This window comes from Epinephelus lanceolatus, chromosome 12, assembly GCF_041903045.1.
Source record: "Epinephelus lanceolatus isolate andai-2023 chromosome 12, ASM4190304v1, whole genome shotgun sequence".
Lineage (NCBI taxonomy): Eukaryota > Metazoa > Chordata > Actinopteri > Perciformes > Serranidae > Epinephelus > Epinephelus lanceolatus.
The window spans coordinates 9,211,925-9,226,006 of NC_135745.1; the positions used below are offsets into that span (position 1 = coordinate 9,211,925).

A 14,082-nucleotide genomic window follows, 5' to 3' on the forward strand; every position below is an offset into this window, starting at 1 on the left:
GGCTACTTGTAATCTGGCTTCCGCAACTAACTGGTTGTGGAAACCAGATTATTAAATGGTAGAACTAATATTTTGATATTTTTCATCTCAGTTTTGGTCAGACTTTGGATTTAATTACTTGCAATCTTGGCTTTCATCCCACTTCAATCTTGTGTTACTTTCCCAATTCTGGTTCTTTACCATGCACAAGCATGCAAAAAAGCCTTAAGAAATTTGGTTACCGTATACACGACCAAGCAGCCAGGTTTGACTAATCTGGCTGCATCTGTCATAATCCTTTTTAAAGGAAACCAAGTCTTCCTTTAACACGCTTAAAAAATCATGTCACTGCCAAAAATATGTGAATCATCAGATGACTTAAGAGCACATAAACACATGATTGAAGTTCAGTCCCAGCGCTTAAAAATGCCACTCACTGCCAGGTTTCTGCCAACTTTTGCTGCTTGTATTTTCATTTTAAACATGATATGTCACCAGGTCACCTGTAAAACCCCCTTTTCACGGAAGAACCACTTCTAACACATGTTTTCCAGCAATGGTCTGACTATATGTCCCTGTGCCATCCGCTCAGTAGAGTGCATGCAGTTTACAGAGTAGGATAGGTAGGTGTGCTCTATATTTCCACCTGTAAACCACTGAAGAGCTTCTATTGTGAAGACACTGAGGTTACAAACTGAACATCACTAAGTCCCTGGTCTATGCAGAAAGATATGGGCAGTTTTGCAGTCAAGGTGAATCTTAAATCTCATAAAACACATCAAGGTTAGCAACCCAGTCAATGGTGGCATTCCAATGGTGGCATTCTGCTTTATGAAAATATAGTTGTGTACATGTCCTAACTGTCGAAAGCTTCACCAAAACTGCACCAGTGGGTGGTTCCAAGCTCTAAAGCAGTCAGAGTCTTCAATACCAGCAGTAACTTCTGCTTCAACACCCCCCTGGATTAACACATTCTCAAAAATCTCTTGCAGGACGTACAGAACTTGCTGGAACATGGGTTGATGGTTCTGGACTTTCACCCGTCCTTAAACAGCTGCCAGGTAGCCCTATATATCTTGGATTCCAGGAGAGGCTAGAGAGTTGGTACATTTTCCTGATGGTAACATCCTGATTAACTCCCTGTGGAGATTTTACAGGCAAGTCCAGCTGGAAGATTCAAGGGAGACCACAGGGAAGACCCAGAACATGCTGAAGCCCACAAACACAGCGGGACTGGAAGATGTGGCAAGGGCAACACACATTTGGAATACCTTGTTTAGCCTGTTGCAACCGTAAATTGTAGCCGGAAAAGTTACTGAGTATGGATGGATGGTTAGCGGGGGAAGTGTTCTCTTAAAGATGAATGATCTTAAAACAAATGTGTACTGTCAACCACAGAACTTGTACTCAGTGTACAGGGAGGAAACATATTAAGGAACATAGTTAACAAACCTCCTAGCTAGCGAGGCAAGCTATGGCCACATAAAATCTCTCATTGCCATTGGTTATTTAAAGATGTTATATGTGCTCACATTCACACATTTCTATCTTAGTTGATCAAGAATCCTTGACTTTCTTGGTTAGCAAGCTTTGTATTAGGAAAGCTAAGAAACCCTTTCCCAAATGATTTGGGACCTGTGCTTTTTACCCCCCCCCCCCCCCCCCCCCCCCCCCCCCCCCCACACACACACACACACACACACACACACACAAAAATTATAAATTATTCCGCTGTCTAACAAACAGGGCTGTCTGAACTAACAGCCTTTTCTCTTCTGGAAGCATTTAGTCCAGAGACTCATTTGGTTATTTGCTTTGGTTGTGTTTGTCTTCAATTAAAACCACAGCATGTGTTTCAGAATAAATTACATAAAAACAGAGCCGTACATAGGAAAAAAAAAAGATTTCTTTAGCAATAGTCTAGCTTTGCAACTGTAATTACAGCAGGTGTTGGTAGAATGTTGAGTTCACTGTCGGTCCACTTTGTCTTCAATACTCTGATCTTCCATCAAAAGCAAACAGCTAACATCCAGCCTGTTTGAGCCGGTGGAGAACTTTTGTGTCAGATGTGTGGCAGAGGTTATGATCAGAACTGTTTTATTTGTGTACATATGGCCTCATGCAGAACTGTTGTGATATAAACATTACTATCCCTAATCCTCAATGGGAAACTTATTGTTACCTGTCTCAGACTGGAAAGCTACTATACAGTGCTTCATGATGTGATTGGGGGGATTAACACAGCATCCACCAACCAAATGGTTTAAATAGATTCTGTCCTCGTTGGCTAAATGCCTCATATTAACTGATGCATGAGTCAATGCATTTAATTGGCTTTCTGGTACACACACTCATCAAATTTTTTGTCCTTATTGGTCCAGCAAGCATTTTTTATCATGCTGAGAACATTCTGAGAAAGTGTGAAGAGCATTCTAGTAAGAAACTGCAGATGCAACTCTGTCTAAGGCACCAAAGTAGATAAAACCATTACAGAACAGTCTCGGCCTGGCAGTTGTACAAGGGCTGCTGTGCTGATAAGAATCCTTAGCTGACTTTTACACATATTGTCAAGCAGGTTTTAAGGTAGAATGGAAAGACAGGCAGAATAAGAGAAAGATTGGGAGCAATGGCATCTGGATGAGATCTGGCATAGAGTATATGCAGCACATGTGGTCTGGTATAATTTACAGTGTTGTCATGGAGGAGCGGGTTATAAGCAACTGTTTTGCCTAGCAACATTCACGGGAAGGTGGAAGGGGAAAATGTAGTGCTGGCAGGTAGGAAGAATATTTTAATACCGTGAGACATCAACAGTTTATGTGTTCCATCGGTAGTTCCAGCCTTTTCTGAACCCAACATGAGTGCCAAATAAAAACTATCTGGGTTTAAGATTTTAAATGATTTACTGTCACTGCTAAAATATTACTGAGCAGAGATGGACGTTAAATTGTAACTAACTTTCAATTATGATACAAACTACAACACACAGAATATAATGAAACTCAACAAGCCCAAAAGTCTGAGGTCATGCTACAGCGGCCTCTAGAGGCTGCAGTGTTTTTTTCCCCCCACACTATGAAGGCATCGGAACAGACAACATACTGATCATTGTGCTGCTCCTACCACTAAATGATGCTGGTGACAGTTACTACTACTAATGTTAGCTTGAGTGGGAGGCTGTAGGACACAGCTCACATAGGTAATGATGACAGGGCGTGGACATGTCATATATTGTCCTTTACTGGGCTGGTACAATTGCACTGTGAAACCAAAAGTAATCAGATCAAATGTGAGAAAGAAGGGATCTTGGTTCAGCTCAGTCCATAGGGACTTAGGTTGGGAACCGGAGGGTCACCTGTTCAAGTCCCCATCCGGACCAAATATGAACTGATAGCTGGAGAGGTGCCAGTTCACCTCGTGGGCACTGCCTTGAGCAAGGTACCAAACCCCCCAACCGCTCACTCTGACATCTCTCCATTAATGCATGTATAGGTCCTGTTTGTGCATGTGTGTATGTATATGACAATAGAGTGAAAACATTGAATTTCCCCTTTAATAATAAAGTATATAAAAATTAAAATTAAAAAATTACTGGGGGACTTCATGTAATTTACCTCTGTAAACCTCTATCTTTCATGTGTGCATGGGATAAGCAAAGTCCATTTTTCCTCAAACCTACTGACATCAGATATGATGTGCACAGTCATTTGTAAAATTACTCTACACAACAAAGAAACACTACAGCACTAGTAGTGATGATGTACAGTGTTTAACTATGTTCTTTTTTAAAAAAATGTGGGTCAAACAAACAGAACCGATTCTGCCACTCATTCTCACCGCATCCATCTCATCATCTTTCGCTCCTCTGATGGATAATGCTGTCAGAACTTTAATTTATAATTAATTTGTAATTGCCAGTGCTGCAGCCTCCATAATTCTTGACTGGGAAAGAGGTGTAGAGAAAACAAAAAAACTGTATAAAACCCCAAATCAATGAGATGCCAATTCCCATGGGCCTCTGTGTTTGGGAAAATTTGGTAGGTAATTTGCAGAGGAATTTTTACTTGATTTGAAGTAAAGGGAATTGCAAATTTGCACTGGATTAAGATCACAGACGACCTCCACAATTATTACAAATTTACTAGAGATGCCCAGGTAATACTAGTCTCCAACACTTTCGTCTTCCAGTATTCTCAGGAACCAAAGTTGTGTCAGAGGAGGAAATTTTGAACCAACGGTGGTGCTTTACCAGTGGTTAACAAATCCAGTAGAAATCATCTTGCTGTAAATATCCATACCAAATTGTGTACAGGTGGGATATGATCATTTGGACAAATTTAAAAGCACTTTGCTTTTCTAGTGTTATAGATAGTGACGGCATCAGCTAAGCAATGATGAAGATCTAGATCTAGTTATGATATCTTTCACTGTCAAGACTGGAACAAAAGTGACTTATTGATGATTTAGTTTAGTAATTGACTTGCTACAATGTTTTACATATGATCCGTCTTGGTCAAATATGTAGTTTGTGAAGTTGTGTACAAATTAACTAGTTAAACTTTACTGCTTAAAGTATCCAGCTGCTGTTTCCAGTAAAAATCAAATTTATTTCCTTTCTGAATGTAAATTCACAAATAATTCAGATTGTGTTACCTTGTCAATAAGCATTAAACATTATCCATCTCCCTTTGTAAAACAGTAAGAGTTCCAGCACACACTAGATAGAAGTTTTTGAACTAGCCAGAAAGATTTTAAAGCCTTGTGTCAGCCTAAACAATTCATCTTAATCTAACATAATGCAGTGATTAATTTATTTTCCTTTATCAGATAATCCATTAGTCTTGGCAGGCCTAACAACATTTTACAAAGCCAGAATCGCTGTAAAAAAAAAAAAAGGTCTTTGGACCAATTTGAAAAGAATTCTTGTAAAGCTTTAAGTGTGAGGAATAAATATATTTTTCTCAGAGATTTATCATCATTAAATGTGAAGCACATTGCACACTGGCTCTGGTATCTTGAGTAGTGATGACAACAGGGATACAGAGATACAGCATGTTTTGCCTCATGTTTAATATTATTGGAAAAGTCTGTCTAGGGCAGTAAATGTAATGTGATAATGCCCAGATATGGTGTAATTGTCTTAAGGATTTAGTATTCCCTGTCACGACGCTAAATAAAATATCTTTGATAATTACAGGATTGAAGCCAGAGTGAGAGCTTCCTTACCTTGATGCTTTAAAAGCAGACATAAGCACATAATATACATGAGAACCAAATACCAGTACTGCCAAATGTTTGTAAAAACAGAGGCATCAAGAAAAGAAGAAAGAAGTATCAAACACTATTTTCACAAAGCCCATTGGTGCTTAGTTACAATAAGTGGTTTTTATGTGCTGTCAGCTTGAAGGACAACAGTGTATCATGGAAACCACCAAATGTGTGATACAAAAGGCCCATGCAGCCAAAGCTATTTTGTTGACTCTCACTTCTTTGAACTTTTCTCTTCTCACCACAGTAAAAACATCAGAACTGTAACAGGGGAAAAAAACTCAACTCAGGTACTCTCAGCTGCAGTAAATACTTTTCTAGACCTTGGCCAGATATAGTATCAGTGGAGACTAAAATAGACACTCATTTAACAGTTTCAAAGACCTTGGTGTGCGGCTGATATCTGGATGGAAAGTATTTGCACATACTCGTGTATTTGATGCAGGACTGCTTGGCTGTCTGGACTCTTACCTCACATGACTGGATGCAATGGATGTGTTGAGGGTCAGGGTACCACTTCATCATCCCTGTGCAGACTATGCTCTGGAAAACAAAGCATGTAAGAACAACGATTGAGCAATGCAGTCACAGGAAATGGATAACCACTGTGTTTGCCATAGAAAACAATATCACACTCAGTCAAAAAAGCATTTTTGTAGGAGTTTTGTAAGCCAGAGGCTCCAAAGTAGTACAAGTTAAGGTAAAGCCATTGATTTAAGCTGTCAATGGCCACAGGTAGAGGATAATGCCAACCGCCTCATGGACCACATCGGTGAGATTAAAACATCAAACCACCAGTCCATCCATTTTGAAATCTCTTCAAAAATGTTCCCCTATGTGTGCTGATCAACAGAGGATATTTGTTCTCTTATTCTAAAACTGGAATTAATAGTTAAAGAACATGTTAACATATTTTGTAACTTGTTAATCATTGCAGTTGGAGTTGGGTTTTTCCAAGGTTCTAAAATTATTTTCAAGCTCAACTTTGAAGACAAGAAAAGCTCCAGAACAGCTACTAATGGATCTTGTGGTTAGACTGTTTACAAAATCCTACTCCATGTTTATTTCAAATTCAGTGAAATGTGTGAGTGACTCAAAATCTACCACAGTAACATTCATGGAAATCTGAGACTTGTGTAATATATTATTTAGTATCCTGACACAACGATTCAACATGAAATGCAACTTGTACACAGCATGTATATACCAGGGGTAAAAAGTCATCAGAGGTGATAAAGAATCCTCCGGTTAATTCCAGAATGAGGATATAGGAAAAAAAATCTACCCTAGAATTAATGTAATCTTACTGCTACAAAATGAATGTAGTGTTGTGGTTGTTACTCATTACCCCTTTTGTGCCAGGTACACAGAACAATCTTCTTTATAAAAAAAGTATTGAGCTTTTTTAAAGTCATTCACTCCTTCATTAAACTACCTTTGAATGGGCACAAATTGAATCACACACATTTATGAAACAACCTTTAAAACAGCTTAACCTTCTTTCACAGGCATAACATCTTTTTTTCATAACTGCCTCAAAAATATTTCACAATCCCCCCTCTAATATCTATTTGATGTTGCTAAGAAAACAGCAACAAATTTCTCCTTCAAGCAGCTGTATTTATTCATTTCTCTCACAAAACAATACAAGATTAATTTGAACACATCATGAGAATGTTATGATTTACCTTCACCTCAAACTCATTTTACTGAATAGAGCTTGAACCCATTATTGTGTAACTCAGTGCAAGCTAAGTGAGCTGTTAGTTGCCACAACCGGCTGGTAACAATGACAGCTAATGTTACTTAGTTGTTACCTGCTGCTGATTTCAACACAGATGTGTTGTTCATAATGTAGCAGTATCAGAATGTTACCGATCGGTTTTCTGATTGGCCTTCAAACCACTGAGCACTCTTACCTAGAGTATTCTATTTAAAATCCCTGCTCATCCTCGGCTCTGGCAGGCAGTGAGTTTATTGTGTGTGGGGAGATTTCATAGCAGTGGCACTAATGACTTAGCAGCAGTGCAAGGGAAAATACTGGTTAGTGTTTGCTAAATCAAAACAACTCAGCCTAATCAGGCTAAAAAACAGGATTGACATATCATCATATAAGCCAAGTAAGGTTATCATAACGCTACTGTACTCTTGCAGATAGACAAAAACTGATCTCATGAACTCCCTGTGACTCTGTCCTCGCAACCCCAAACCCCCCACCACCCCCTTTTCAAAAACTCATTGGATCTACACGAATTTCAAAAACAAGGGTGTCCAGTTTGCACCACTGTGCCCCTGTATGTTTAGAGTTTAGGATTTCAAAGACAAAACAATCATTTATCTTCATAATAGTTTGGACTAAATAAACAGGGCTCCCACAGTCATGGAAAACCTGAGAAAGTCAAGGAATTTCTTGTTTGCCAGGCCTGGAAAAGCCAGGCAATTAGTGAAATCATTAAAAGTTTTGGAGGTCGTGGAATTTTGCTGCGTGTAATAAAATTATTTGTTACAGTAATATTCCGTGGATAACTTTCCACGTTATGTAACATAAGTGCTACTTTATTTTCTGTAGCTGTTGGCGTAACATAGCATTGCTCTGCGTAGTTAAGCGTTGATGTGTGATGTTTTGTTTACCATCACGTAGGTTTCTTCATTTCTGTCTCTTCCTTAATGTATGCCAATTTGCTGGAAGTATTTTTGAATAGAGTTTAAGATAACGCCTGACAAGTAAGGCAAAAAAAAAAAAAAAAAAGTTGTGACTGTGATTTAACACGTATGGTTATGATTCTCAAAGTCTGCACACCTGCTATACTTTTGAATGTACAGCATTTTTAAGATTGAGCAATTAACATGGGCAGCCCCAGGCTTTTTTTTTTTTTTGTTTTCTAAGATATTTTTCTGGGCATTTTTACATTTTTAAGCCTTTAATTGATAGGACAGATGAGCGTGAAGGGGGAGAGACACGCAGCAAAGGGCCACAGGCTGGAGTCGAACCCGGGCCGCTGCGGCAACAGCCTTGTACATGGGGCGCCTGCTCTACCACTAAGCCACCGACGCCCCAGCCCCAGGCTTTTTAATGGTCCCCCCTTTGGTTTTGTTTTAACTGCTCTGAAGGTAAAGCTGGGTAGTTTGAAGGTACGTCTTTTTTTTGTTTGTTTGTTTGTTTTTTTCAAACAACTTAACTTACTTGCCAACCTAACTGTCAACTGTGATTCCCTCACCATGGAAGCTCTACTGCTCCATGTCCGTGGACTACCTATAATGATATATCTAACATTTGGAGTAAAGTGTACCATACAGTTCTGTTCATGTTATGTGAATGGTCATGGAAATTTTCATCATGGATCCTTGAAAAGTCGTGGAAAACTTTTGTCAATGAAAAAGTGTGGGAACCCTGAATACAGTTATAGTACCTTACTGCTATCCACTAGCACTTGACCTACCTTACCATGAACTGTAATATAAGAATATAAAAATTCTGATTGCAGACTTGCAGTTATCATATTGTCTTCATGGACATATGCAATACATTATGACACATTCAAGCTTTTGCTGCCTTTTTGCAGCATTTGTTTGCATGAAAATGTTGTGATGGAAGAAAAATAACAGTTTTCTACAACTTAAGTGGACACAAAACTCCAAATTTTGTGGTGAAATTTGGGTGAGGCTGTGGTCTTCTGTCATTTATTTGACCCCAGGAATTTACAAGGTGGTTAGCAGATAGCTGATTGACTAACAAATATGGACAGAGAAAGTGGATCCTCCCCTGTGATTTCCTGTGCTGCCTGACCCAGCGAGGGAGACCTGATTCTGAGATTGGAGATAACACAATGCCTCGAAATCACAAGGCAGTGTCAGAGATATGGCGTAAGTAACCAGAGCTCCATCCAACTATTTGACCTTGGCAAGGGTGGATTAACTGGCTGGCTGGCTGGCTGACTGACCACCCAAAAGTAAGGCGAAACTGGAGCAGTGTTTGCGACAGCATTAACGTAGAAGCGATTTCTGAGATATGATATTGGGTAATATGACCCACCTTTAAAGCAAAACAACAGCGCTGTAACTCAGACCCAAGATCTTACATTCCTACGAGTTCGTTCACAGTGACTTGTATACTCTGTGTGTATTTCCTAAAAGGCTTGACGTCAACTGGAACCTTTACTCTTGCTATCTGTCTGTGATTTCCAGTAATGCAAAAACACTTTAAGGATAACGAACAAGAACTCACATGAGGTGGATTTTGTTGTGTGATAGTGTGTGATTAGCTGGTGCAGCTGGGAACTGAAAAAAGTTTAACCTAAAAAATTTGAAAGATACTGTCTTGCCAGTGCTTCAGTCAAATACCTGATATGAAACACATTTGCACATTGTGATGAGTTCAAAAATCTCAGCTGCAATTTGACAGAAGGATTCACATTTAGGCATTCTCAGTTACACAGAGAGACTTTTGAAGTTGAGATGATTTCTATTAAAAAAATCAATTCTGAACTTGTAAATTCTTGCACATTGCACATTTTGTTTGGTACTCTCACTGCAAAATATGCCAATTTAGCTGTAAAAATATGACTTAAACTGGAAAGGTGTTGTTTAAAACATTTTTAAAATGCTAATAGTGATGAGATGATTCTAATTTCCACTGCAATCTTCTGTAGCCTGCACAGAAAATGTGGCAGATCGTTTCAGTAGACTCAAGGACGTGACCTGAATCCAGGAAAGAATAATAATTGATCTTTATTAGAAAGAGCTGGAAATGATCTCACCCCACTGACCAATTTCACAGTGCATTTCTTGATGACTCAAGAAGATTTTTTTCCACTTCAGCTTACTTTTGGAACTTCAATAATTTAATTCCAGTGTGACTGGTGTTAAGGGGCATGAACCTTTGTGGATGCCTTGTGCTACAGCTAATGTAGCTCAATTTAAGACCAATTGAAAGAAAAGTCATCATCTCCCTTCATCTATTCTTTCACATAATATTAGCTCTAAACTACCAAAACATACAGTAAACCCTTTGTGTCATGTTGTTATTGGTGAAGCACTTTTTGCTCATTTTAAAACTAAGCTTGAAATGTTTCAAGTCCAGACAATGTTTGTCAAAGTGGCACCCAAGCGGCAACCTCCAGGGCTGAATAATAAAGCCAACATGGAGGTGCCAAAAGCTGCAGTTCTTCGAACAGCCACTTAAGGCTGGCTCCAGAAGCAAGTCAATCCCCACAGACGCCCCTGAAATAAACATGTTGACAGCCTGGTAAAAAAAAAAAAAAAAAAAAAGTTTTGGTTTCAACAACTAATTTCCGGCTTCATAACCACTGTATGGGGTGTGATTTTTTTCATTTTTTATAACTCACCCATTTACATTTTATTAACATTTACATTTATTAGGCATTATTAAGGTTGGGGCGGCTTTGAGTGACAGGCTGTCCGCTTATAGTGTCCTCAGCTTCTCAGTCAGATCCCCCCTCGGTCCTTCACACTTCCACCGTCTTGCCCAAATATGGTCACCTCTGGCTCCAAAAATCCAAAATGGCATCAGCTGAAGAGCCAAACTCGAGGCTTCAGAACGGAAGTCCACAAACCAATTGGTGACATTACAGTAGCTACGGCCATTATTTTCACAGTCTAAGACTAATGAAGACCGAAGACCAGCCTGTCCAATTAGCGGCCTGTGGGCCACATCTGGCCCAGAAGCAATCCCCAAGTGGTCCAGTGCACATAAATCTGATATATGACAAAATATGTAAACTGGACTATATAGGATATAGTATATAGAGGTAGCTAAGCCATCTCACTTTCTTCTTAACTCTGCACATGCGCAGCTTTCCAAGGTGGAGAGAGCTACGGGACCTGAAAGGATTCAAAACTAATGCCGACTTTGGCTCAGTTTAACTCTTTTCTTTTCAGCTTACTGTTGTCAGTTTATGCCGTTGCCAAGCACACTGTTGTTGGCAATGGAAGTTTTTTCTTGCTGGTGTTTGTTTCCCAGCCATTATATTTGCACAATGTAGCAACCCACTGAACATACTGAGCTTGACTGAGTAAGAGAATGTGCACGGAGGGGGGATTCGTAGTGCTGAATATGTCTGACTAAAAACATGAATATTAAGAGTTCTGAAGGTATCAGGTAAATAACACAGCAAGGAGATGTGATTTTTTTTGCATATATGCATGGCAGCAAATCATCTAGATTGTTTTCTAGTCCCCCAAATGAGTTGTCTTTCCCTTAAACTACAGTGAACTTAGCTGTGTGCCTCAGTGAGTCAGTCTGGAGCAGTAGCTCAGTGTATGCTATGCTGTTGTTCAGACCACCAGATGTTTGGATGCATTATTCATTCTGATGGGTGTTTTTGTGTAAAAATCTCTGCGCTGTTTGTCAACGGATCGCCTTTCACGGCGCTCTGGGCTGGTCGCATGGCAGCAAGTGAGCAAAACAACAACTGTTTTACGAAACCTGCCAAGAGTTTCCAAATGGTAGCAAAACCACAACCCCTTGCTCAGTTGTGGTTATTTAAACCAATCAAGCTATCTCACTTTTCACCACATCATGCAACATGAAACAGCTTAGCAACAGGTGCAACCAGTTGTGTGAGCTGATCTGTATAGCACTCCTCCTCTAAGCTCTGTTTTTTATTGAAATGGATCAAGTGAACACTGATTTGAACCATATAAGAATATGTATATATACTTACTTACTTACTTACTTACTTATACATACTATGACTCCTGCTAACTGCAACCCAGGAACCCATTGGTCTGACAACGATTTAGCCTCTGGGGGCAATGGCCAAGAATTAAGGAGTTCCAGTGTGGCCAACAGATATCGGGATTACGAATATCTGGGCAAGACTTCCTCTTCCATATGCTGGTCATTACGCTTCGGATGTGAGAATGGAGTTGGATACCGTGATTACATGTTTGCAAATGTGTTCCACTCATAAACTATAAAATAATGATGGACGACATGACAACTCCCTAAAATTGAAGCCAAAACATCCAAATCACCCCCTGGTGGCTGGCTGCAGTATAGGTCATAAACCCCACCCTCTCCATGGGTAAAACTAAAAGATCAAAGTACACATCAAATAAATTTTCTTAAAGATAATACAATTTCCTCTGTCATTTAAGGTAGTTCGTATCACACCGATGTGCGCTCAAGGGTTTGTTTTTCTGATTAAATTTGTTTTGATTAGTTATTTGCTATAAAACAGGGGTTTGACATCATGACTGACAGCTATGTGCGCCAATCCGTGTGCTCGCAATCAATTGTACTGCTCACGAGTAGTCAGATGGTGGGTACTCAATACCTTGGAGATCGCCGCTGTACAGACTCTGTCACTTGCACATCACTGGCGCAAGATGGCAGTGGCCATATTTGGGATATTTTGGCTTAATTTTTGTACAGTGGGAGAAAGTGGAGACGCATTGTCCATCTTTATGACTGGTTCACACTACACAACATTTCTGTCCGTTCTGACAGTCACTATGTCACATTACGCAATTGTGACTATATACTATACTCGACTTTTACACTCCCACAGACTGTTTGCATGCATGCATCCAAAACCTGCTCAAATGTGGGGCATCGGTGGCTTAGTGGTAGAGCAGGCGCCCCATGTACAAGACTGTTGCCTAGTGTTAATTTCGTTAACGAAAACTAAACGAAAATATTTTTGTCAACGCACATTTTTCACCGGACGAAAACTAGACTAGACGAGACTAAACCACCCATTAATAAACAATAACTGGGACTAAATCAGTATGCATTTTCGTGGACTAATAAAGACGAGACGAAAATGTAGTTCACTCAATATAGACTGGGCTAAAATCAATGGACATTTTAGTTCACGAACAAAGACGAGACGAAAATTATATTATATTATTATATGATATGATTTTGTCAAATCCTGTCTCCTCCGCCTCCTCCTCCTCCTCCTCGGCTCTTCTGCCACTCACACACAGTGACACACCCCCTTTCAAATCTGCAGTGGGCAGAGAGTGCACAAACACATGGGACAGACAGGAGGTGGATTCATGGCGAAAGGTTAAAAGTAAAACATTAATGGCCATGCTTTGCACGGGGCCCGGGAGAAAGAGAAGACGTGATATATGGACACATTTTCGCTACATTGAAGTGGAGAAAAAAACCTTATGCTTGATTTTAGTCGAAGGGAAGGAATGTGGGCACAAGGTAGCTGGAAAAAACACAACAAACCTGAAGAGACATGTCGCAGTTCACCACAAAGACATCGTGGTAAGTTAACAAAAAGTTTGGTGGTGGTTGTTTATAACGTAACATTAAACCAACGGCTGTAATGTTCCAACAATAACGTTAAACTGACCGCAAACTAATGCTGGCTAACTTACTAGCTTCGTATCATGTAGCGATAGTAGCCACTTGTTGATATAAATGTGTGTGGCTGGCTAACTTACGTTAGCTTCTTAGCATGTAGCGACCGTAGCCACTTGTTGATAGAATTGTGTGTGAAGTTGAATTTATGCTAACTTAGATACTTTATACTGGTCGGGCAACTATGGTTTCAGTTGGATTGCAAGTTTAATTAAAGTATGAGCTAATCTAGGAGCTGCAAGCGAACTATAGTTAACACAAAACACCTGGGCAGCTACACATGGATGCAAACTAAAAACTAAAACGAACTAAAACAATTCATCTAGATAAAATAAAATAATACGCCACACATAATTCAAAACAACTTTAACCTACATTTTCATACATGAAATAGCCTAAATGTGGTATAAAAGTAAAGTAAGTAAAATTGTCTGTGTTTTGAATGTCTGGGGTCGCCAGAGTTTTGTGATATCAAAATGGGGTCCCAAGCTAAA

General features: G+C 39.6%; 1 protein-coding gene across 2 annotated transcripts in view; it reads right to left on the bottom strand.

Annotated features, from left to right (window-relative positions):
- Positions 1-14,082, bottom strand: part of pappa2 (pappalysin 2) — a 110,826-nt gene that overhangs the window by 14,689 nt on the left and 82,055 nt on the right. For both annotated transcript variants that reach the window (XM_078172928.1, XM_033651483.2), the window contains exon 25: positions 5,719-5,790. In XM_078172928.1, the coding sequence (XP_078029054.1) occupies positions 5,719-5,790 (72 nt within the window). The remainder of the gene's footprint in view (positions 1-5,718; positions 5,791-14,082) is intronic.